Source organism: Rhinolophus hipposideros (assembly GCF_964194185.1).
Source record: "Rhinolophus hipposideros genome assembly, chromosome: 9".
Taxonomy (NCBI): domain Eukaryota; kingdom Metazoa; phylum Chordata; class Mammalia; order Chiroptera; family Rhinolophidae; genus Rhinolophus; species Rhinolophus hipposideros.
In genome coordinates, this window is record NC_138055.1 from 25,528,977 (window position 1) to 25,553,113 (window position 24,137).

Below are 24,137 nucleotides of genomic sequence, written 5' to 3' on the forward strand. Positions count from 1 at the left end.
AATGAGAAAAACATTAGACCTTCCCAATTTGGGAATATTCTACAAAATATCTGACCAACACTCCTCAACACTTTCAAAGATCAAGGAAAACAAAAACAAGGAAAGTGAGAAAGTGTCACAGCAAAGAATTTTCTAAGGAGACCTGAAGACTAAATGTATTGTGATATTCTGAATAGGATCCTTAAATAAAAAAGGCATTAGATAAAAACTAAGAAACAAGTACTAGGTAAAAGGTGAACAGATTTTAGTTAATAATAATGTATCACTGTTGATTTATTAATTTTGACAAATGTACCATACTAATGTAACATGATAATAATAGGAAAAGTTGGCTGTTGGGTATATTGGAACTCTCCGTATTATCTTCACAATTTTTCTATGAATATAAAACTATCCTACAAAAAAAAAAAGTTTATTTTAAAAATAGTTTTCCTTACTCTTTAACCATATCCTTTGTGGTTTTTATCGCTTTAGGGTTTGTTTCAGTGACACAAGGCCACACACGTTCTCTGCTTTTGATTAGGTGATGTCTTTCTTTCCATCTAATTCAAAGATGAATTATTCTATTTATAGGGTGTTTGGACAGGAGCGAAACACAGAGAGCTCCATGAAGCAGAAGCCAACTAAGCATCCCTATCATTGCCAACACAAGTGGACATGCAAAGGTAGGAATCCGTAACTCTCCATTAGATCACAGATTATATAGCTAGGATTTTCTGTGGGTCTTTTAATCCTAGGTTTTTAATGAGAGCTTGTAAGAATATGAACTAGAGTATTTTATCCAGAAAATTTGTTATCTTGTTTTGAAATAATATGTTTACATAGATGTTTTCTGGCAAGACTTTGTGGTTTTCTATCCCTTTAACCTTTATATCCAACCCAGTTCCTGGCATGTAGTTACATATTTGTAAATATTATTAAATAGAATGCAATGGATCATTTTGACTTGATCTGGGTTAAAGATTGTGAAGGTGTTATAATGCTTGTTTTATTGAAGCACAGTATATAATTATTAATATCTGAATTTTGTTTTATGAATTGGTAAATATACACTATTTACTTCACACAACATTTGGTAAGATGGCTACAATATTCAATCTTGCTTATGTTTCTCCAGTGGACACTCATTTTTATTATTATTCGGTTATTTTGGTACCACCTATATTTTACCTTCTAAATAAAATATAAGTAATCCCACTAAATATTATCTGTGTAATTCAGTCAAGATGTAAATAAAGGTAAATGACAAATTATTTGTGGAAATATTTTGACTAACCAGTTGATCAACTAATATCCACCTATTGATTGTTGTATGAATTACAGTTTTGAAACAGAAGTATTAAGATAAGAAAGGTATTTAATAAATAGTAAATAAAGCATATTGGCCTTTTATTTAGAATCAGTAAATATTCTTTAAAGATAATTAAATATGTGTTCACGTCAAGGTAATTTTGGTAGAGATGGTAGATTTCTTCCCCCATTTTAACTCAATGTGTACCCTCAGAATTTACATTTCTATGACACATTTTCAAGTTCATTTAGAATATTGAAATGTTTCAGAAGGAAAAATTAATCATTACAGATTACCCTGAATGTCCAAAGTGGCATCAGACTGCTCTGAGACTGACCAGCATCGCCCTGGTTCTACTCGTTGCCACAGTGATAGGATTAACTATTTGGGGTGAGTAGATTGAAAGTTATATGTTCAACTATATGTATTTCCTTTGGAGTTTACCTTTGTTTCTCTAACTTTTTCAGAATCATTTTACATTTACTTGGTATTTTCTTTCATCATTATTTTAATTACGTTGGCACTAAATGACATGGTTTTTGATTTAATTAATAATTAGAAGTTTTTCCCTATTAACAAACTTGTTAATTTACAAAGTCATAACTTTAACTAATTGGTAAATGGTGTGGGTTTGGCAGTCACATCTATGAACTGAAGTTTTATATTTTGGTGAAAGCACTTAGTTTTATGAAAGCTTATTTGGCCCTGTAAATAAAACTTTTGGACTTCACAAGTGACTTGATATTTTGAAGTTTTGACAAAATTTATCAGCCTTGAAAATTTAAGTCTCAGTTAAATTTAAGATCTAGTCCTAAAATGAGATCTACTTCAAAAAGAACATGGCTAACTGCATTTGTTATTGTTTCTATAATATTTGTTGTGACCGTCTATATATTAGGAGTTGGGATAAACACTTTATACAGAGGGTGCCAAAAAATGTATACACATTTTAAGAAAGGAAAACCTTTTATTAAAATTGTAATACTCAATATACACCGATAACAAAAGGTGAGTACAAGTCATGTGTATACATTTTTTGGCACCCCTGGTATACATTATTATTTAGCATTACAACTCTAAGTTTGTTATGCACTACACCTTTTGTATATGAAAAAAAATGAGAGAGAGCCTTCATAATTAGTTAAAGATAACACAGAATTCTAAGCTGTCATATTAAACAGATGCAAATTTAAATATATTTTAATTTTATTTAGACAATTGCTTTTATTGTTTGTGTCCACTTACTTTTTTGTAAATGGAAATCTCCTGTCTCTAAGTTTATTTATTCTTTATCAAATTAGAGGGTTGAAATGCTCATAAACAGACCCCCTCTCAACCAGCAGCTTGTGGTTTCACCTGCAGTTTCATTTTAATAGATAATAAAAGGCACAGTCTTATGTTTGTAGAAATCTAATTAGTCTCATTATTTTTCCTTATTTCTTAGTATGTCACCTAAGCATGCATTCCTTAACTGATAACGACAGCATGGAGATTCTTAGTAGTGGGAATGGAACCAAAGATTGCAATTGTAAAAATATTCTTCCCAGGGAAAAGCAGGGCAATACAAACTTCACAAGTAAGTCATTTTATTTCATTGTATTATAGGGGAGAAAAATATTTTCTCCTGTCCTTTTAAATTTAATGCCTGGGAGCCTGTGAATTAAATTGACAAAAGAAAAATTAACAAGAGAAAAATGTTTATTTGCATGCATACCAGAGCTAACAAAAGAAGTAGCTCGCTCAAAATGGTTAAACACATGGCACTGTACACCAGAAGCTAAACAATAATGAATGCCAACTATAATTTTATATATATAATGTGATGGCTCAGTGCGAGGTCGGAGGGATAGTGGATGGGGGAGGGAGGTTCACAGTGTGAGGGATATAAATGATGAACGTCTAAGTATTACCTTGTCTTGTACACCTGAAACTAATAAATTTAAAAAAGAAAGGTTTATATACCAAGCTTAGTAGGGAAAAGGAAGGAGGAAGAAATGACTTCTGTGGGGGAAAATGCATTTCTTTAAGAAAGACAAGTGTCTTTTTAAAGAGAACAAATGAAAAGGAAAGTTTGTGATAATGTCTGTTTATACAGATGTAAGTAGTCTTTCTTTTTCATGGCCATATAATTCTTCCAGAGAGGGGATTTATGGTGGGTTTCCTCTTAATCTTTTTCCTGGTAATAAATAAATCCAAAGAGGAAATTTACGGCAGCCTCCTTTTTTAGAAGTTCCTTCTATAGGTGATTGGATAAAGAAGTTGTGGCACATATGCACAATGGAATACTATTCTGCCATAAGAAAAGATGAAATAGTACCATTTGTGACAACATGGATGGATTTTGAGATTATTATGCTAAGCGAAATAAGTCAGAAAAAGTCGAGAACCATATGATTTCACTGATACATGGCACATACAACTGAAAGAAACAAAGGAACAAGACAAACAAACAAAAACTCATAGACATAGACAATAGTTGAGTGTTTATCAGAGGGTAAGGGGGGCCAGGGGTGATAGATGAGGGTAAAGGGGGTCAAATATATGGTAATGGAAGGAGAAGTGATTCTGGGTCGTGAACACACAATGTAATACATAGATGACGTATTACAGAATTGTACACTTGAAACCGAGGTAACTTTATTAAGTACTGTCAATGCAAAAAACTTTAATTAAAAAAAAGAAGTTTCTGTTTTTAGTCAGGTAAGGGAAGCTCAGGGGAGCAGCTTCTGAATCTCAAATGTCTTCATCTTAAAATAATCCTTATACCAAAATGAAATATTTTGGGCTAGCATATTCAGACCCCTTTCAGTATTTTGAAGACGATTTTCTTATTTCATTTCTTTACCTCCAATTCTGCTTCTTGTTAACCTGTTCTGGTTGACTGCTTAGAGTACTTAACTGCTGACATGTTTACCTTACTGCTGTTAAAACTTCTCAAAAGCCATTGTCTCCAATAGCCAACTTACCACTTCTTCAAGTGCTGTAATTCCCTTACTAGGGAATTACATATCACTGGCAATCTCTTCCCAATTCTCAAATTCTTAGTTTATTTATTTGACTTTACATACATATTAGGCACATAAAAAGTACTTGGTTTACTGATGAGATGGCAAAGACTTTGAGAAAAAGTCCCCACTCAAGAATTTCATAATCAGGAAGATCCAAGATGGAGCAGTAGATAAATGCTGTAATCAAAATTACAAGTAAATTATAGAATCATCAACTTGGGGAAACATTTGAAATCTAGCTGAACAGAAGTTTTATAACTAAGGATATAAAGAAGAAGCCACTTTGAGACTGGTAGGAGGAGTGGAGGCATGAAAGGGACTGTTCCCAAACCTCTGTGCAGTGGATGGAAATTGGGAGGGATATCATGGCCACAGAGGTTCCCCCCAGAGAAGAGAAGGACCCCAGTCCCCCACACCAGACTCCCCATCCTGGAGTACTGCTGCCAGGAAGAGGAGCCCCCAAAACATCTGGATGTGAAAACGAGTGGGGATTCCAACCATCTGGGTGGGATGGAAGGTGGCGGGGAACCTAGACATCCCCTTAAAAGGCCCGTGCACAGACTCACTTGCTCACAGGCACTCACCTTGGCTCTGGTGGAGGCATGGTGACTCAGGAGGCATCAGAGGTATATAGGGAGCAGATTGAAGTTTGTGGCTTCAAGGCAGGGCTAAAGGACAGTCCCATTTTCCTTGTGAGTGGCCCTCCCATGCAGCAAGCAGGCACTTGTCATCTTTAATGTGTTGTGCCCTCCCCCTACACTTCCGGCCAAATCTGAATCTGATTGGTCAGGTAAACTCCAGAGCTCTGCCCTGCTGACTCACTGGACTCTGTCCCACCCAACTCCCCCAACGCTGGAGGCTCTTTCTCTGAGAGCAGCCAGCCCTACTGAAATTGCCCTTTTTCCTGGAAAACTATCCAAGTAGGCAGGTGAGCAACAGCTGGCCTTGGTGTGCTCTGACACTTTTTCTGAGAAGCCCCAGTCTCAGCACTGGCACCAAACCAGAGTTTACATTAGCCTGGTAAACACAGCACTTCCCACTGTAGTGACCTCCTGAGACCATGCCTTACCCAACTTGTGTACCACATGAGGCTTTATCAGCGACTGAACTTTAAGGGAGCCAGCAGGTGTCAGCAGGACTTGGGGTGTTCTCACTTTTTGCAGAGCTACCCAGGCCTGCAGAACTAAGGATGGTGGCAGCCATCCTTAGTTCGCAGAGTGGCCTCTCTCATGTGCTTCCACATTTAACACAAGCAGTGAAAAACTACAGATTGCTTTGTAGCTCCTATCAGGTAGTCCCTGTCTGGTCACAGGCAGTGGGTGACTTGGGCCTGCACCAGAGCCCCTCCCAGGAGGCTACAGAGTTTGGCTTCAGAGTAAAGCAGAACACCACCCAATTAGCCCCACAAGAAACACACACAAATGGCAGTCTCAACAGGTGCAAGAGCCCTCTGTGGGGAATCCCATTCTGTGTAGTAAGCCCCGCCCCCACACAGCAGCCAGTAAGCTTTGGATATGGCCAAACCCCACAGCCAGTCAACTTGAGGGTCAATCCCACCCACTGATGTGTTAGTAACAATCAAGGCTCAAAAATAACAGGAGGGCACACACAACCCACACAAGAGACACTGGAACACCCAGTGCAGGTGACCAGGGAGACTCTCTGAGCCCCACACAGTACCTACTACTTAAGATCATCTGGGAGACATAGTAGATCTACCTAATACAAAGAAACAAACACAGAGGCAGCCAAAATGAGGAAACAGAGAAATACACTCCAAATGACGTAAGAGAAAATTCCAGAAAAAGAACTACAAACAATGGAGGCAAGCCAACTACCAGAGACAAAGTTCAAAACACTGGCTGTTTTTTGGAGGATGCTCGAGGAACTTAGTGGGAACTTCAACAAAGAGATAGCAAGCATAAAAAAAAGACATAGAAACCATTAAAAAAAAAAAAACAAACCCAGTCAGAAATGAAGAATACAATAACTGAAATGTAGAATGTACTAGAAGAAATCACCAGCTGACTAAATGAAACAGAGGATCGATTAAACAATTTGGAAGACAAGGTAGCAGAAAACACCCAATTAGAATATCAAAATGAAAAAAAGAATTAAAAAAAAAAAGATGATAGACTAAGAAACCTCTGAGACAGTATCAAGCGTAACAAAATTTGCATCATAGGGGCACCAGAAGGAGAAGAGAGCAAGGGATTGAGAACCTATTTGAAGAAGTAATGACTGAAAACTTCCCTGACCTGGTGAAGGAAATAGACATATAAACCCAGGAAGCTTAGGGAGTCCCAAGCAAGATGAACCCAAATAGGCCTACAACAAGACACATTATAATTAAAATGGCAAAGATTAAAGACAGAGAGAATCCTAAAAGCAGCAAGAGAAAGGCAATTAGTAACTTATAAGGGGGCTCCTGTAAGATTTTCAACTGATTTCTCAACAGAAACTTTACAGACCAGAAGAGATTAGCAGGGAATATTCATCATGATGAAAAGTAAAAATCTATAACCAAAACTACTCTACCTAGCAAGACTATCATTTAAAATAGAAGGACAGGTAAAGAGCTTCCCAAACAAGAAAAAGCTAAAGGAGTTCATCACCACCAAACCAGTATTACAAGGAATGTTAGAGGGACTTCTTTAAGATGAAAAATAAAATCATGATCAAAAACATTAATAATAAAATGCCAATAGCTACATACTTATCAACAATTACTTTTGACATAAATGGATTAAATGCTCTGATCAAAAACATACAGTAGATGAATGGATAAGAAAACAAAACCCTTACATACGCTGCCTACAAGATACTTCAGACTGAAACACACACACAGACTGAAATTAAAGGGATGGAAAAAGTTATTTAATGAAAATAGAAATGAAAAAAAAAAAAGACGGGTAGCAATACCTATACCTGACAAAGTATACTTTAAAACAAAGGCTATAACAAGAGACAAAGAAGGACCCAGTAATCCCACCTCTGGGTATTTATCTGAAGAAACCCAACATGCTACTTTGAGGGGACATGTGCATTTATACGCTCATTGCAGCATTATTTACAATAACCGAGGTATGGAGGCAGCCTGTGTGTCCAGAGATGGATGAATGGATGACGAGAAGGTGGTACATACACATGGGAATATTGCTCTGCCATGGAAATGAATGGGTTCTTGCCATCTGCAGCGGCATGGTTGCACCTGGAGGGCACTGTGCTGAATGGAGTATGTCAGACAGAGAAAGACAGATGCAATGTGATTTCACTTATATGTGGAATCTAAAGAACAAAATAAACAAACAAAATAGAAACACATTCACAGATACAAAGAACATTTTTGTGGTTTACAGATGGGAGGAGGGTTGAAGGGGTAGGTGAAAAAGAGGTAGGTATTAAGAAGTACAAATTGGTAGTTACAAAGTAGTCATGGGGATGTAGGGTATAACACGAGGAATATAGTCAATAATATTGTAATAACTATATATTGTATCAGGTGGGTACTAGATTTATGGTGGTGATAGATGAGAGGTGGTTGGGGGACAGTATGAAAAGGTGATGGGATTAAGAAGTACAAATTGGTAGTTACAGAATAATCATGATGATGTAAAGTAAAGCATAGGGAATATAGTCAATAATATGGTAATAGCTGTGTATAGTGCCGGGTGGATACTAGACTAGTCACTTCTTAAATTATACAAATGTCTAACCACTATGCTGTGCACCTGAAATTAATACAAAATAATATTGAGTGTTAACTGCAATTGAAAAATTAAAAAGTGGGGGAAAGGTGAAGGGGAATAGAGGTTCAAATTTTCAGGTATAAAACAAATAAGTCATGGAAATGTAATGTACAACATGGGGAATATAGTCAGAAATATTGTGATAGTGTGGTACAGTGTCAGATGGGTGCTGGCCTGATGGTGATCACTTCTTTAGATATATAAATGTTGAATAACTATGGTGTACACCCCAAACAGATACAATGTATGTTAGCTATATTTTTTAATAAAAATCTAAAAAATATAAAAAGAATCTCATGATCAATGTGTGAGACAGTAAAGACAGAATCAAATGGCACTGCCACATGTGGTTTGAACTAATAAAATCTTTCCTAACAGAGGTCTAGAATAACTTCTTGCTTGAGGCATTAGTATCTCTAAAGGTAAGGTGTGTACAGGAGGTGAAGTGTAGGTTAAGGATGATGTGATAATAATGATTTGATGACAGTAGAATCATATTGCTGGAATATCTATTTTATTTGATGGAAAGGAATCTAGATAGTCTCATATTAAATCAAACTCACAAATACATTAAGGATTAGAATATAATAGCTACATGAAAATTTAAGATGAAAATTTTCAGGAAATTGTGCTTAGGATGTTAAGGAACAAGTTCATTGTCCTTTAAAATTGGAGATGATTTGGTGGAAAACTGTGAAGTGCATTGGTCTACATTAGTTTTGTTGATAGATTGCCTTTTACTGTACTATCCAAGGACATTATACTAGCATTTTGTATTATCATTTTTATCTATTAGATGAGACTTCTATATTATAGTGATTGCTGTTTTTGTAATTATTATTTGTTATAGTATGTGATTAAGGTGTTTTAGATTATTCTTTTAAAATAATAATGTCTAAAGTTTGAATTGTAAGGCATTTGGAGACCAGTATGTCCCTGAAGAAGGAAGTTTGTGATTTACTAACGTTCTGTAGATCTCCATTCATTCTCCATGCTGAAGCCATCAGGATCTTTGTAAAATGCAGATCCATGGCCAGCATTTGTGCTTAAAACTCTACGATGTTTTTCTCTAATCTTTAGAATAAAGCCTAAGCACTTTAACATATTCTGTAATGTCCTCTGAGTCTTGATTTCCTACAATAACGGTCTCATTTCTCGCAGTGCTCTCCTCTGTACTCTAGCCTCCAGCAAACCAAAGTTCTATAGAGTAATAAAAGGCAGCATACTGTCTCTAATTTGAGTCTATTCATATCAATCCAGTCCATCCCTTTTGAATATTTATTATTCCATTGCAACTTCTTACCCTCTGAACACTTCTAACACACACACACATACACACACACACAGAGTTCAGATTATACATGTTAAGATGATAAAAATACACATAGTTGATTTTAGTTGAATTTCTTATATAATAGGGAAATTAAATGTAAAATCACATGTATTGGATATTTGTACTTTTTATTCTGTAAACTGCCTGTTCACCTGTTCATCATCTTTGCCCTCCAGTTTTTAAAAATTAAGGTGCTTATTTTTTCTTATTTAAAAGTGCTTATTGTAGAATAAAAAAAAATTAACCTTTTCTCACAAGTTGCAACTAATTTTAAAGCAATAATCTACCCCAAACTATAAACTTTTGCATAGTTTAAATACAAAGGATTATACTAAAATATATTTCTAGTCCTTGTGTTAAGTTTGGATAAGTAATAAATGCCTTCTAATTAAATACTGATGGTCATAAGAGTGATAGAATACAATATGAAAATATAATAATTCTCATGGTTGTGATCGCCCTTTTGCCTTAAGACTTTAGTCTTCATATCACATCTTTAATAGGTCAACAAAATACTTCCTTATTGTAGTCATTTCTATATTCCTCCCTATACATGTACTTTTCTAGGCTTCTCTGGATTGCTCGGAGGCCTTCTTTCGATGGGGGTCCCAGCAGTATGGCACTGAAGAATTATTTGTTGACTATTTCCATCATCTTATCCTTGGCATATCAATAATAGTTCCCCATACTCTAAATAACTATAACTTTCAATAGATTAATTCCTTTCAATTCTACGGGACTGGCAGAAGCCTGGGCTTCTTTATTGCTGTGGCATGTGACTTCCAAGCAAATAAAAGAAGAGTTAAGTGAATAATTCATGCTTTATTTTAGAGGCCAAATGCTACCATAGCAAGGGGCATATCATGATGAACCTCTGAAGAAGTGTGAGAGCTTAAAGTCATTTATTTCTGTCAATAATTTATGATACTGAATTTTAGCAAAATTAAAATTTATCTCCAGGTGTATTGTTGGATGTTTTTCCTAATCAATGTAGATAAAACTTAGCTTATTAATACACTATTTCAATGACCACTTTATTGTTTTTACTTATAAAATAAAATGTTCTGAAGAGGGTTGTAAAGAATTAGGATACTTTGCTGATTCAAAACAGAAACTTAATATGTAATGTCTTCCCCAAATAATATGATTCCTCATACTCTCTCTCAAAGAACTCCCACAGTCTCTAACGATAATAACTAACTTTTGTATAGAGTATTTTATACTTTATATTTTCATGTTCATCCTATTTAATATGAGCTTATCAGACAAGTTTTTACACAAATTTGTGAATATTTTTAAAATAATATGCAATATTTAAGATATATAAAAATTTAAGTAAAATGCAATCAATACCTACTATTCAGCTTAAAATATTTAAAAAATTAGTTTATTTGAAAACTGTGTGCACCCATTTCTAAATATGTTTATTTTAATACCAATTTCAAGTCTTTCCTTTTATAGAGATAAGTCTGATGGTCATTGAGGCGTGTAGATACTGGGGTCATGTGAAACAATTTGTTTTACAAAGTTACTGATAAAGTGTGTTGTGAAATATATACTTCTGCATTAAAAAGGGACTCTGAAAAATGACTTTTTTCCCCATAGCAGTTTTCTCCTGATGCTTTTTAAGCTCTCTGTTTTACTTTAAATTTCCCTATGCCCTACCACTTATTAGCTATATGACCTTGAATAAGTCAGTTAACCTTTAGTTTCCCAGTTTATACTTTACTTAACCTTAGCTTTAGTATGTTTATTTACAAAATGAGGAACATGGAGTTCATCATTTTATGGATTTCATAAGTTTTTTATAAGGAAAACATTTTATATATTCATGTGCACAAAGAATTCAGAAAATTATTTGATGTAGTGGTTACTCAATAAATAACTTATTATTTCTTGCAGTTATCTCTTCTAAAGACTATTCATCAATGGAAGAGGAGTTCATTTCTTAAAAGTGGGGCAAAATCTTTATTTTTAAGGAAACAGTTTATAAAATTAATTTTTATATTCAAAAACTATATATTTTATTATTATACATTATATGTAATTTTATAATTATATTTTATATAACTTTATAATTATAAAATTATATTTTATATGCAAAAATTGTTTCTGATATTCAAACCTTGTTCTCATTCCTATTTCTTCCTAATTTTCCATTTCAGCAAACCCTAGACTAAACTTATGCCGTAATGACTGGGTGCAGAAGAAAGGGAAATTTTATAAATTTTTTGAAACTTTTGAATCATGGATAGATAGCCAAAAATCATGTTCAATAATGAAATCACATCTCTTGATGATCCAAGACAAGGCTGAACTGGTAAGAGCTAATTTCTATAAAAATTAGCCCATTCAAAACTGGGAGAAATAGGTGCATTTTATAATTCAAGAATCATAGTATTAATAATTACTGTCATTTATTGAATTCCTGCCGTATGGCAGACACTGTGGTAGGCATGTTACAAATTTACATAACTTAGTGCTCACAATAACCTTATGACATAGGCAGTAGTTTCCCCATTTCCATAAGAGGAATCTGCAGACCTTGACAGATTGTATAAGCTTGCCTATTTCATGCTCTAAGTAAATTGCAAAGCTAGAACATCTATGTCATCCTTCCACATTACCTCTTGGAAAGAAAGATAAGACTACTTGGGATACTCATCAAAAACATTACCAGTATCTGGCAATAACCCTAGTGTTTTAGGTAGGAAAGATGTGGCTCTTTAGTTTCATTTGTGTGTAGCTTCACCATACATAGCACCAGTTTTCTTCAAGATTGCATATTGGTAGACAAAGCAATCCATGCATAGTTGTTGCTCCTTTTGGCAGACTTACTCATTCCTAGTTTTTGCTTCATATCCCCTTTGCACCCTTTCATCAGTTGCTGTTTATATCACCATCCTCATGTATTTATTACATTAAGCAGAACCTGCTTTCATATAACGTATGTCATGCATTTTGAAAAACCTTCCTATATTGATTTCCTTGTCTAACTATGTAGAAAACCTCTTCAGCCTTTTTAAGATTTTCTTGATTATGAAGATAAATATCAAAACCTTTTAAAATCTGGAAAAAAGTCAGAAGAGGCTATTTTAATAGGTATAACTCAGTTAATTTCCTCTGGATCCCCTTTCACAGGATTTTGTGCAGAATAGGATACAAGATGGAATCTACTACTGGATTGCATTGAACATTACACATCCACAAAAGACATGGACCTGGCTGGATGGCACCCCATTAAATCCACAGTTGTGAGTGTTTGGCATTTGAGTACCATTGGGGAAATATAAGAGCTCAGCAGCCAATCCCTACTGGGGCCTTCCTGAAACTCTAGGAAACCAATTTGTTCCTATAGATTGAAGACTTTGATTTTTGTTAATGTGTAGGTAGTATATTTTGCTTAGAGAAATAAGGCTCCTAAGCTCATTTATTTTCATATTTGGGCTTTCTTTTTGTTTACCTATAATTCTAGAGGTATAAATATAAAATTCTCTAAATTTAAGTTTTTATGAAATGTTTCTTAAAGGTTCACAGAATAATCTTCATTTTGATTAAAAGGATGTCAGTTATTAAGAAATACTAAGGAATGAGGTATAAATAATGCAGCAAATTGCTATTTGACTCTTTAAATTCTGTTACCCCCCCCAAAAAAAAATCTGTTTCTGTTTTTATGTGCCTCATTCATTTCTGCTTAAATTCTATGGGTAGACAGCACTGAATCTTTGGGGTATTATGTGCTATTCCCCAAAACACAGCCAGAAGATCTGGGGATTAATGGTGAAATCTTCTCTTCACAGTATCAAGGTTTCAGAGATCATCAAAAGTGAATTAAACTTCTTGAAAATTTTGGTTTTTGTGGTGGTTTTCAAAAAGATGTGACGTTAAGGAGATAAGGAAGAATACAGATGTTCTCAAGTGATACAGCCGACACACTAGGTTGGCTGAGGGATAGTAAAAAAATGCTCTCAACAGAAAGTCATCCTACAGATGAATATTCTTACCCAGAAACTATTTACACTGTTACATTCTATACCTACCCATGCCATACTCTTTGTACGGCACACACACTAAATTAATTTAACAATTTTTACCTATTATTTCTAATAAAAATCTATAAACATCGTTTTGAAGTTATGTTCTTTCAACCCACATGTGAATTTGCTTAAACTTATTATTTTGTAATCTGGTTTTTAAAATTGAGAATTTTTTGATTTTTTTTTAGATGTCTTTTCATTTATTTGTCTAAGACAGAATAAATTGGTTTAAACATCATGGAGAGAAAGAATTAAGTTTTCCTCTTTTGTGTTAAGGGTGCAGCATTTGGGTATACCCATATATACACAGAGATCTTCTTGTTAAGGTTTCTATGTGAGTTTAAACAATTTAAAAGGGGACAGGTTTTCTTCCGTATTCCTCACTCTAACTCTTATCCTTTCTTCAATTCTGTCTGGGGTTACTCTTGCCATCTTTAGAATGTGAAGTCTAGATGTACCAAAGACTACTCTTCTTAGGATCTTTTGTAGAAGCAAGGAGGCTCATTATACACAAATAATGAGGGAAGATTTTTGTGACATTTGGGATTGAGATCTGGAAAGGTGTGACATTTGGGATTTAGGTCTGGAAGATGAAAAGGCTAATAGTTTGGTTTATTCTGCAGAAAATTGGTTCAATATTTTTTGAAAACCGTTTTTATTTTTGAAGGTGTTGATACTTCTAAATCTTAAAATGATAAATATGATATTGTATGCTGTAGAGTTGGTATCATTTCATTGTTGTAGATGCTCTAAAAGCTTGAATCAGAAATTTTTGGAGTAACAAAACAAACTTTTCTACTCAAATGCAAAGATTGTTCTCATAGTCTGGACTGCTCTAACAAAATACCACAGGCTGGGTAGTTTATAAATTACAGAAATTTATTTCTCATAGTTCTGGTAGGTTGGATTCCAAGATCAAGGGGCCACCATGACCATGTTTTGATGAGAGTCTTCTTTCTGATTCGTAGCTGGAGCCTTCCCATTATGTCTTCATGTGGTCATATGGTGGAAGGGGCTAGGGAATCTCTCTGGAACCTCTTTTATTATAATACATTTATTAATATAAAAAATAAATCCCATTCACGAGGGATCCACCCTCATAACTTAAGCACCTCCTACAGGCCCCACTTCCTAATACCATTACTTTTAAGGGTTAAAACATTTAGACAATAGCAGTCCTCTAAGACCTTTGTTTTTATATGATCACACATATGGGAAACCAGTGTTGTTTATTCACATTTTGATTCCATGCAGTATTTCTATTTACAAATGAGCATTTTTGGTTAAAAAATTATTTGGAGTAAATCCTTTATTAAATAAATTGTTTGATGTGCATTCCTTGTCCGAATATTACAATGCTTAGATCCAGCTTGGAGAGTAGTAAATTCTTTCTAAGAAGAGAGAAAACACACAAAATACACACCATCGTTCTTTCAGCAGCGTGAGGATGGTGTTGCCTTTTCCTCTACAGATTTCAAGTCAGGGGCAACGTTGAAGATCATGCCTGTGCTATGATAACAAAGACAGGTGTTTTTTCTGAAAAGTGTCACATTCAGAGTCACTGGATTTGTCAAAATGTGATTTCTTCAGACGATGACCTCTAAATTGATCACAGGTATCTTTTCCATTAAAAAAAGTTCACGAATACTCTTTATGTATTTTTGTAGAAACATTTCCTTTTTACAACAAATATGTGGTAATAATGACGATAATGGTGTAGATTTGTATCTCTATAAACCTGGGCAATTAACCTCAACTACATCCTTAGCTCTACCTGGTCACTTACACTGTATTTCCATAGTCATCTCCCATTGGTGATAATGGCTATTTCAGACAGAAACTATCCTTTTGTCGCCTCAATAATTCTCTCTCTGCACCTCTCATTCCATGAGTAGAGGAGCTTGTTTGTTTGTTTTCTTTTTTTTAAAGAGAAGACACCACATTCCTGAAATTTCTACCATTGAGTCTACACATTTGTATGCATCTTATTTGTTATTTTTTCCTCTCTTTTTTTCCAATAAAAGCTGTATCCCTCTTCCTGTCTAAATCAAATCTCCAAGTCTGTAGTCAGGACTGCATCTCTTTAAATTTTTTCAAGAAAATCCCTTCCTTGATTACCTTCTTTCTAACTTCTTTCTTCTTATGCTTTCTTTTTCTATCTGCAACTAAACATGGGAGAGCAACAAGAAAACTTTCCCTCAACCACATGTGGCTTCTAGTTTCTGTCCATTTTTTCCCCCACCTCTCATAAGTCAAACTTCCTAAAAAATGTTGATGTTAGCTTTTTCCTCTTTCTACCTCCCACTCAGGTTCTAAAACCTGACTTCTGCTTTTCTTACTATTTCACTCAAGTGTTCTTACCATGTCACCAATGATTTTCTTCTGGCAAAATACAATGAGAACTTTCTAGAATTCATTTGAAATCTCAGCAAGTTTGCTCATTATTGACTTATCCTTTCTTCTTGAAATAGTCTCTAACCTCACCATCTGTGACACAAAACTCTCTTGAACTTCTACCTCTCCAGCCATTCCTCCTCAGTCTTCTCTGCAGTGTCTCTTTCTTTTTCTAATCTCTTAAATATTGATGTTCCTCAGAGTTTTGTGTGGCCTCCCTATCATACACAATTCTTGGCTGAAATCATCCAGTCTATAATTTCAATTGCCATCAATTTATTGGGAACACCCAAACCTTTATATCTAGCCCAGACCTTATTACAATGGATTATTTATTGAGCATATCTATTTGAACATCTGAAGGCCCTTCAGTCTTCATATGATAAAAATTAAGCTCATTAATTTAGTAAATGACAGCTACATGCCACACCAATCCAAGCCAGAGTCCTTGGAGTCAACTGTAACTTCTCCCATGTTTTCACCCTCAATATTCAAACATTTATTTAAATTCTGTCAATTTTATCACATAAATATTTTTGGAATTCATCTACATATCTTCACACCCACCCTATATCATCCTGGATTATTGCAATAATCTTTTTGTCTGCTTTTAGTTTTGTCTGCCAAAGTCCATTCTCCATATTGTGACATAGTGACTCTCAAAATCTCTTATCAGACTATATTTCTCACAACCTAATTCTCTTCAGTGGCTTTTCATTGCTTAAAACTTTTGCCAGCTCCTACCAGACCTTTTGTGTCTTGGCTCCTCTTCATTCCTCCCCCACTTCTATGTATGTAGTGATACAGACACACTAAACTTTGTTCAGTTCCTCAAATTCATCATGCTTTCTCAGGCCTCCAATCTCATCATACATTGTTTGCGTCAGCTTAACAAATATTTCAATCCACCCCCTTCTTACTCACCTTTTTAAGTCTTACTTTTTCAGGTGGCTAGTTAATGTCATTTGGAGGAAAATACTTCCTTGACTATTTTCCACTCCAGACTAAATTATATGGCTTTAATAGATTCCTGTACTTATATAATCTTAACATCTAGTACCCTCTTTTTTTGCCATTGTTTAATTAATTGTGTTTCCTAATGCACTGTAAGCTCTGTAAAGTAAATAATCCTCATCATTGTTTGGGTCAATGATGCACAATGGATGATAAATAAGTACCTTTTATGCTGTTTAGTATGTATTTGTAACATGTTATATGATTTCCCCAGCACAACTTTTACTGGTTATACAGATCTTCCTCTAGTTTACATAATCATAAACTGCATATAGAAAAATAAACTACTCTTTTTTTTTTTTAAATAAAGATCAGTGTTAGGTTGACATGGGCTAATAAATAAAAATTTCCTGGTTTGCTGTTTGTTTGTTTTTGTTTTTAACCTAGGAACAGGGAGTTTACTATATTAATATTTTTAAATTAAATATAAGTTCACCAATGGCAAACTTACTTTAAGGTCGCAGATCCACTAAGACTAAAACTTAAAGAATTTTAAAAAATATATTTATTTTAAAGAATATATTTATTTCAAAAACATGTACGAAGAGAAGTAATTAATAGCTTATAGGGAGTGAAATATAAAACCAACTCACTTAAAAAATTAAACAACGAACACAAAACCATGTTTATTTAGTACATGTACATTTTATTAATGGGAACATTTAAGAAATATGGAAAAACATGATTGGAAAGAAGTTACAATTAAAGGGGAGAGAAAAAATAATTGACAACGAAGAAATCTGAGGATCTCTAATATTCAAAGCCAAGTTATCAATGCTCTTTGAAACACTAATTTTGACTTAAACATTTAAGCATTTAAATAATTAAATATTAAAACATGAAGTTTTATCAGTTTAAACAATTAGTTTAGCTGCATTTCTTTCTTTTTTATTCTTATTTGAGGATTATTCATGAAATAATATTCCTCATTAAATCTAAAATTTGTGTTTGCGCATAAAGAAATATATTTTATCCGTGAACTTCAGATATGAGAATTCTAAAAACTACTGTGAATTTAATTACCCAGTCCTGAAAGTCCTAATAAAAATCATAGCTTGTCTTATTATTTTCACTATATATCTATATATGTATATTCCTGAGGGATTAAATTGCCCAAATCACAACAGCTAAAGTTATTTTTAGATCACTTACTCCTCTAAATTAATATTTTAAATTATATAGTGATCCTAGTTGTTGGGAAAGAAGCATATTAAATAATGTTAATTAGAAGATTCTTAGGGGAAAAAGTTTCAGGAGTGAATGGGACAATTATAATTTATGGCACAAGTTTTGGTCCTTAAACTTTATACTTCTTTTAGAATGTATGTGTATATGTGTGTTTTTGTGTTTGTTTGCAGTTGGGGAAAATTATTGTTTCACTAGCTAAGGGCTTTGATTAGATCACTTTCAGCTTCCCACTGAACACCCCCATTACAGTTGAGAGCTGCATCTGCCTCACTCCACCAGAAAGGAAAAACAACTTAAGATTCCTTTGCTCCCGAAGTCTTTTTTATGTCTTTTCCTGCCCGCTCCCATTGCCCCTGACTCTTATTTCCCTTCTTTGAAAAGTTTTATATGATGTGAACTAGTTTTCCACTTTATCTGATGCATTACCTCTAACAACCAAAAGAGATGTAACATTAAGTAGGCCAGAAGTGTGAAAGTACAAAAAGGACAAGTTGTACCTGCACACTTGCCACTCCCAACATGTTCCTCTCTGACATTATGTTAACACAGTAAGGTGCACCTTACAGAATGATGCCTTTTACAGCACTGGTTTGTTGATTTGCTGAGCAGCCAGTTCAGCAGAGTGAACATGTTGAACACCCTTGGCTAAGGAGCACGACTCTCCATACTATTTTTCTTCTTTACTTTTTTGTGGGCTCCCTTTCTGCTGTATCATTATTTTCCTATTGAAGTTTTTTTAATTCTCAGAAAATAGTTTGATCACTTCCCAAAAGACAAAGACAAACAAGTTGCAGTGTTTTAATAGTGAAAATGCATATTGGATGATATGGTAAGTCAAGGATTGTAGGCCTGAGATGCATGTTAGATATTGCTTTACACCAAACCAAAAGCAGAACTCCAAGATGATAAACAAATCAAATAATAAATCCTTAATATCAAATTGTTCATAAATATTAAATTGATATTCTGGAAATATATGTCCGTAGATACCATATATCAATTCATTTAGCAAATGAAGTATCACATATTTAATTTCAAAAAAATATTACATGCCTGAATATCTTTTTTCCTAATTTATATATACTTAATTGTTTGGGATGTTTTGGCTTTCCAACTAGCCATTTAAAAAGTTAACATGCTACTTTCATACTTTATACTTAATAGTATATATATGTATATATATGCACATATATACATATAAATACATTTATATTTAGGTGAATATCTATATTATATTAAAAGTATAACAAAAATTTTAATCAAGTATAAAAATGTTTTAACTCTTAAAATTGTCTTTCCAGAACTTTAGAGATATGCACTTCTAGTCATTACTATCCATTATTATCCTACAGGAGAGATTTGAGAAGATTTGTGATTTTATTTAAAACACACAAAAAGTCTCAATTTATTTTTAAAGTAACAACTCTATTTTAGTATTAATTAATAAATTTGAGACTGACATTTTACAATCTATGTTATTAAGTATGAAATAGCATTAGGTACCGTAAAAGCCATGAGTCATACAAAAAGATTCTTGACGTTATTGCTCTATGATTAGAGAGGGCTAACACAATGAAGATATAATTCTTAAAATGACAACTTGAATGAACAAAGAAACATTAGTATATTTTCCTACTTGATCTCAAACACTATTCAGTATTAGAAGATTTTGCTAACCGAAATAAGTCAGACAGAAAAAGCAGAGAACCATATGATTTCACTGAAACGTGGTATATAAGCCAAAAACAAAAAAACACACAAGACAAACAAATGAGAAACAAAAACTCATAGACATAGACAATAGTTTAGTGGTTACCAGAAAGTAAGGGGGGAGGGAGGTGGTAGATGAGGGTAAAGAGTCAAATATATGGTGATGGAAGGAGAACTGACTCTGGGTGGTGAACACACAATGTGATTTATAGATGATGTAATACAGAATTGTATACCTGAAATCTATGTAACTTTACTAACAATTGTCACCCAAATAAACTTTAATTAAGAAAAAGAAAGAAGTTTTGAAGCTCTGATATTTCAGAGTATTGTAGCATCTCTATCTTCTAAAAAATATGCATTAGTTTTAATTAATGCTTCTGTAAATATACATGAATTAATTTATTTGTCTGAAGTTATACTATTGTTCTACTCTTATAGGCACAGATTTAGCTGTGACCAAATCTAAATGAGCTTAATTAAGAACTCACCTAAATTTTAAAAAAAATTAAGAAATAAGTATATATAGAAGAAAATGATTTTTTCATTAAGCAAATAGTTGCCTGGTCTTTGCTACCATGTAATTTTCTCCTTTTGTTTCATAAACTTATACCTCAGATCTCCGTAGCTCTGTATGAATTATTTCATATATCCAGCCCAGACTTACTCCTTAGTTCCAGAACTGTACAACCTACTTCCTGTTAAATATTTCCACCTGGATTTCCTACATACAACTGAAACTCAGTAATTCTTAAATATCCTTTTCTTTCTATAAAGAAAAAAAACAACATCAAGGCTAAACTTCCCTTAGCATGAAGTATAATTTCCCCTAAATCTGGCTAGGCCTTCCCTCCTTCCCTCTCCCATTCCTGTCCTCAAACCCAACTCTTATTCTTTCCCATCCCACACCTTCCTTCCAGTGCTTCCAGACTATTGTAATTTCTCAGTTGTGCAACACTTGGTACCCTCACATATGCTTTTCCATCTGCTGGCAATATTCTTCTTACTAATTTTTTAGTAAGAAAGCCCTGACTTTCTTTACTTGACAATTTAAAAATATTTTCTGTGTAAGAATTTTGCTAGGTACCTCTTTCTCAAATTTTGGACATTTTCTTCCTTCTGTTATCACTGAACCTTTTCTACATCACATGCACGTGTTTTTGTACTTCTTTCTCTGTTTGGTAATTGAAGGTTCATCTATCCAGCTCTATTTTCTAAACTAATTGTAGATTTAATGCTAAATTCCTTGTCAACATTTTATATTCTAATTTTCAATAAAAATACTTTTATTTACTCCTGATACAGGAGAACAATGGAGTAATAATACAATACAGTCTGCTAAAATAAAGACCTTAAGAACAAGGTCCTGAGTTTTCTAAAGACCCATAAAATGGTCAGTTTTAATTAGAAAAGAAATTTCTTCTTTTAGTTTTTTACTGTCCTAGCACTTATTTGACTGTGGACAGTTATTTCCTCTATTCATGTTGAGTTTAAAATAATCAAATGAGCCTTTATAGAGAATGGGGGAGGGGGAAGTACAGGGAGGAAAAAGAAAGTGAAAATGAGAGTGAGGAGAGAGGGTGAAAAGATGGAAAATTTGGGGTGGTCTATAATAAAAGATAAAAGAATAAGACTTTACTTTTCTTACTAGTCCCATTCTTCAACATGTGTTCTCTTATTACAACTATTTAAATTTCTATTAATGAGTATATTAAGCATCCATAGGAGGCATATCACGGATTTCACAATAACTTCAAGAAAATAATGATATTTTACAGAGACAATGTCAATGTTGAGTAAACATAAAGACAATATCCTCTAAGGAAGTATACATTCTGATGCAGAACATAATTTCTCATCTAGAGAGAAGCTGGAACAGCAAAGTTCAAACAATTCCCTCACCCACATCTCAGCAAAGTTTTACTATTTATATTGTCCGTTATGCAATAGGTCCTTGGCATTCACAAACAGAACACTGATAGTTCTAATTGTTTACTCATAATCTTAAAAGCCCCTCACATGATGTTCTGAATGTGAAATCTTTTTTACATGAGGTTGGTACAAGTGAAAGACATTCGTTTAGCTAGTAAATCAACACTTTTAAACAACTGTTCTTGGGTTTGAATTACACTACATTTATGAATAATTCTCATAAAGTAATGCAGATATTACAAAACTAAAAACTAAAAGAAAACCAACCAATGGGTATTGATAATAAAAGCAAGGAGCTAAATATCAGACTTCTTAAAAAAGAGTAATTTTAAATGACATTAGTCTGAATTCACATGATTAAATATCTATAAACGTCGTTTAAATTTTTCATTCACATTTTAATGTATTACATGTTAAAAATTTTATTCTATAAGAGATTTGGGAACTTTTAAATATGTTGGGGCATATACTTCTTGAATGCCAAGAATCTATTAGATTTATTTTAAAAATGGATTTAGATTTGGAGTGAAGCATCAATTGAAATTTCTAAGCATGAATTTCATTTGCTTTCATATTAATATGTTTCTCTCAAGAGGAATAAAAACTAAATTTTGTAAAATATCTTAGGTCTATGATGTCTTAACTTCTTGGAATATACGTGTCTGGTTTGCTGCAAATCCATTTTCTAACCAAATGGGTACTAGCGCTGCTAATTCCAATTTTGTGTAGATACGCACATTCTCCAATTCCCAATATTTTAAACCTGAAACAAAACACAAAAAAAGAAAAAGGCCACAGAATGAATAAACTCTTCTAGTTAGAAAAAAAAATTCCTCTGATGTGAGCTTTCACTCTAACCTTACACCGTATTGTTTGAATATAAAGCAAATTGAATTAAGCTTTGTGTGGTCTAAAATGTAACCTATATGATGGAGAAGTGCAGGAATTATTGTCAAATACTTTTAAATGCGTGTTGCAGTATAGCCCATTCAACATCTTTGAACATCAGCCTTTTCATCTATAAAATGGAGATAAATATACTCACCTCCCATAGTTGTTGTAGAGGTCAAAGAATATAACGATTATGAAGCATTGTGCTTGGAACATTCTAAGTATTAAATAATTTGTATAACAATTTGTATTACCACTTTTTCTCTAGGTTCATTTTATTCTCCACCACAAAGGAAGCTTCAAGATTGGTGTGTATGGATTATAACTCAGAATTCTCCATGGTGGGAAAGGCTTGGAGCCCCAGCTATATGTGTGTAAATTATATATACCCACGATTTACCAGCCACTGTATGTGGTTCCATCTATCCACTTCCAGGTCTGTCCGGGTTTTCGGCTCAGTCCGATCCAATATTGAGAATGGTCAGAATATCGCTTCAGGAAATCCTTTAATAAAGGATATTTATAAGCTAAAGAGCAAATGCCTCATTCTTTTGGGTTTTCTTCAACTAATTCATAATATTCTTTACAGAAATACAGACTTTCAGATTTGGAAATAATCTTAGAGGTGACACTGTCCTTATCTGGTCCATGTATTAGTTTATGGGTTGTGTTGCTTCTGTAACAACTTCTGTAGTAAATCTCATTGATTAACTTTTTCTCTTTTGTATTTTTTAAGAGGTTTTATACGAGAGATATTATCTGTTCTGTAAAGGCTTGCTCAAATTTGCCTGTATATATTTCTAGGTTTAGTGTCTTTGGATGGGAGCATTTCAGTTAGCAGTAAAATACATTGAGTAGTTATTGGTTTATTCAGGTTTTATATATATTCATAAATTATTCTGATACATTATACTTTCTGACATTATTACCACTAATCTAGTTTTTTTGTTTTGTTTTGTTAATAGTTGCTTTGCATAACTTTTCCTTCCACTTTATCTCTTTCGTGTGTGTGTGTGTGTGTGTGTGCATGAATGTCTAAGTACTTAGTTATGTCTGTGTAAGTAACACGTAATTGAACTTTGTTGCTTTTTAAATCCAATCTGATAATATTTGTCTTTTAAGAGATAAATTAAAAACATTTACATTTTATCACAATTGTTGTTATATTTGGATGAATCAGTGTATTTTTTCACTATTTTTTTTCTTTTACCTTTTCTGAATTCAGTTGGATTGATATTTTTCTGCCTTATTTTATTTGAACATTTTTTTACTCTTTCATGTTTACCATTTAATTTTTAAGAAATGTGCCTGTCTATACATATTCCAACTTTTAGGTTGTCTAAACAATTATTTAATTGTTTATAAATTATTCTTTTCTTAAAGTTTTAAAATTTATTGGCATAAAGTTACTTGTAATATTTTATGCTTTAGAATCTCTGATGTTTGCAATTGCATTAATTAGGGTGGATTGGCCTTTTTTCCTTTTGTGATCAGTTCTGTCTATTCAGAGAAGCATTTTTGCTTTTGTATATCCTCATTGATTATTTTGTAGTACTCTCTTTTTCTACTTTTTCACTTTTGTTTATTTCA

At 33.5% G+C, this 24,137-nt stretch overlaps 2 protein-coding genes across 2 annotated transcripts in view; one reads left to right on the top strand and one right to left on the bottom strand.

Moving 5' to 3' along the window:
• Positions 1-526: 526 nt before the first annotated feature.
• Positions 527-15,022, top strand: LOC308501841 (killer cell lectin-like receptor subfamily F member 1; the record flags this gene model as incomplete). Its single annotated transcript, XM_081058934.1, has 6 exons — positions 527-665; positions 1,583-1,681; positions 2,736-2,867; positions 11,547-11,701; positions 12,523-12,635; positions 14,890-15,022. The coding sequence occupies 6 exons, from the start codon at positions 527-529 to the stop codon at positions 15,020-15,022; spliced, it is 771 nt and encodes a 256-aa protein (XP_080915060.1).
• Positions 15,023-22,295: 7,273 nt separating this feature from the next.
• LOC308501842 (early activation antigen CD69-like) overlaps positions 22,296-24,137 on the bottom strand; it is a gene marked incomplete at both ends in the record, with an annotated part of 40,495 nt that continues 38,653 nt past the window's right edge. The window contains 2 exons of the mRNA XM_081058935.1: positions 22,296-22,419; positions 22,948-23,051. Of these exons, the coding sequence (XP_080915061.1) occupies positions 22,296-22,419; positions 22,948-23,051 (228 nt within the window). The remainder of the gene's footprint in view (positions 22,420-22,947; positions 23,052-24,137) is intronic.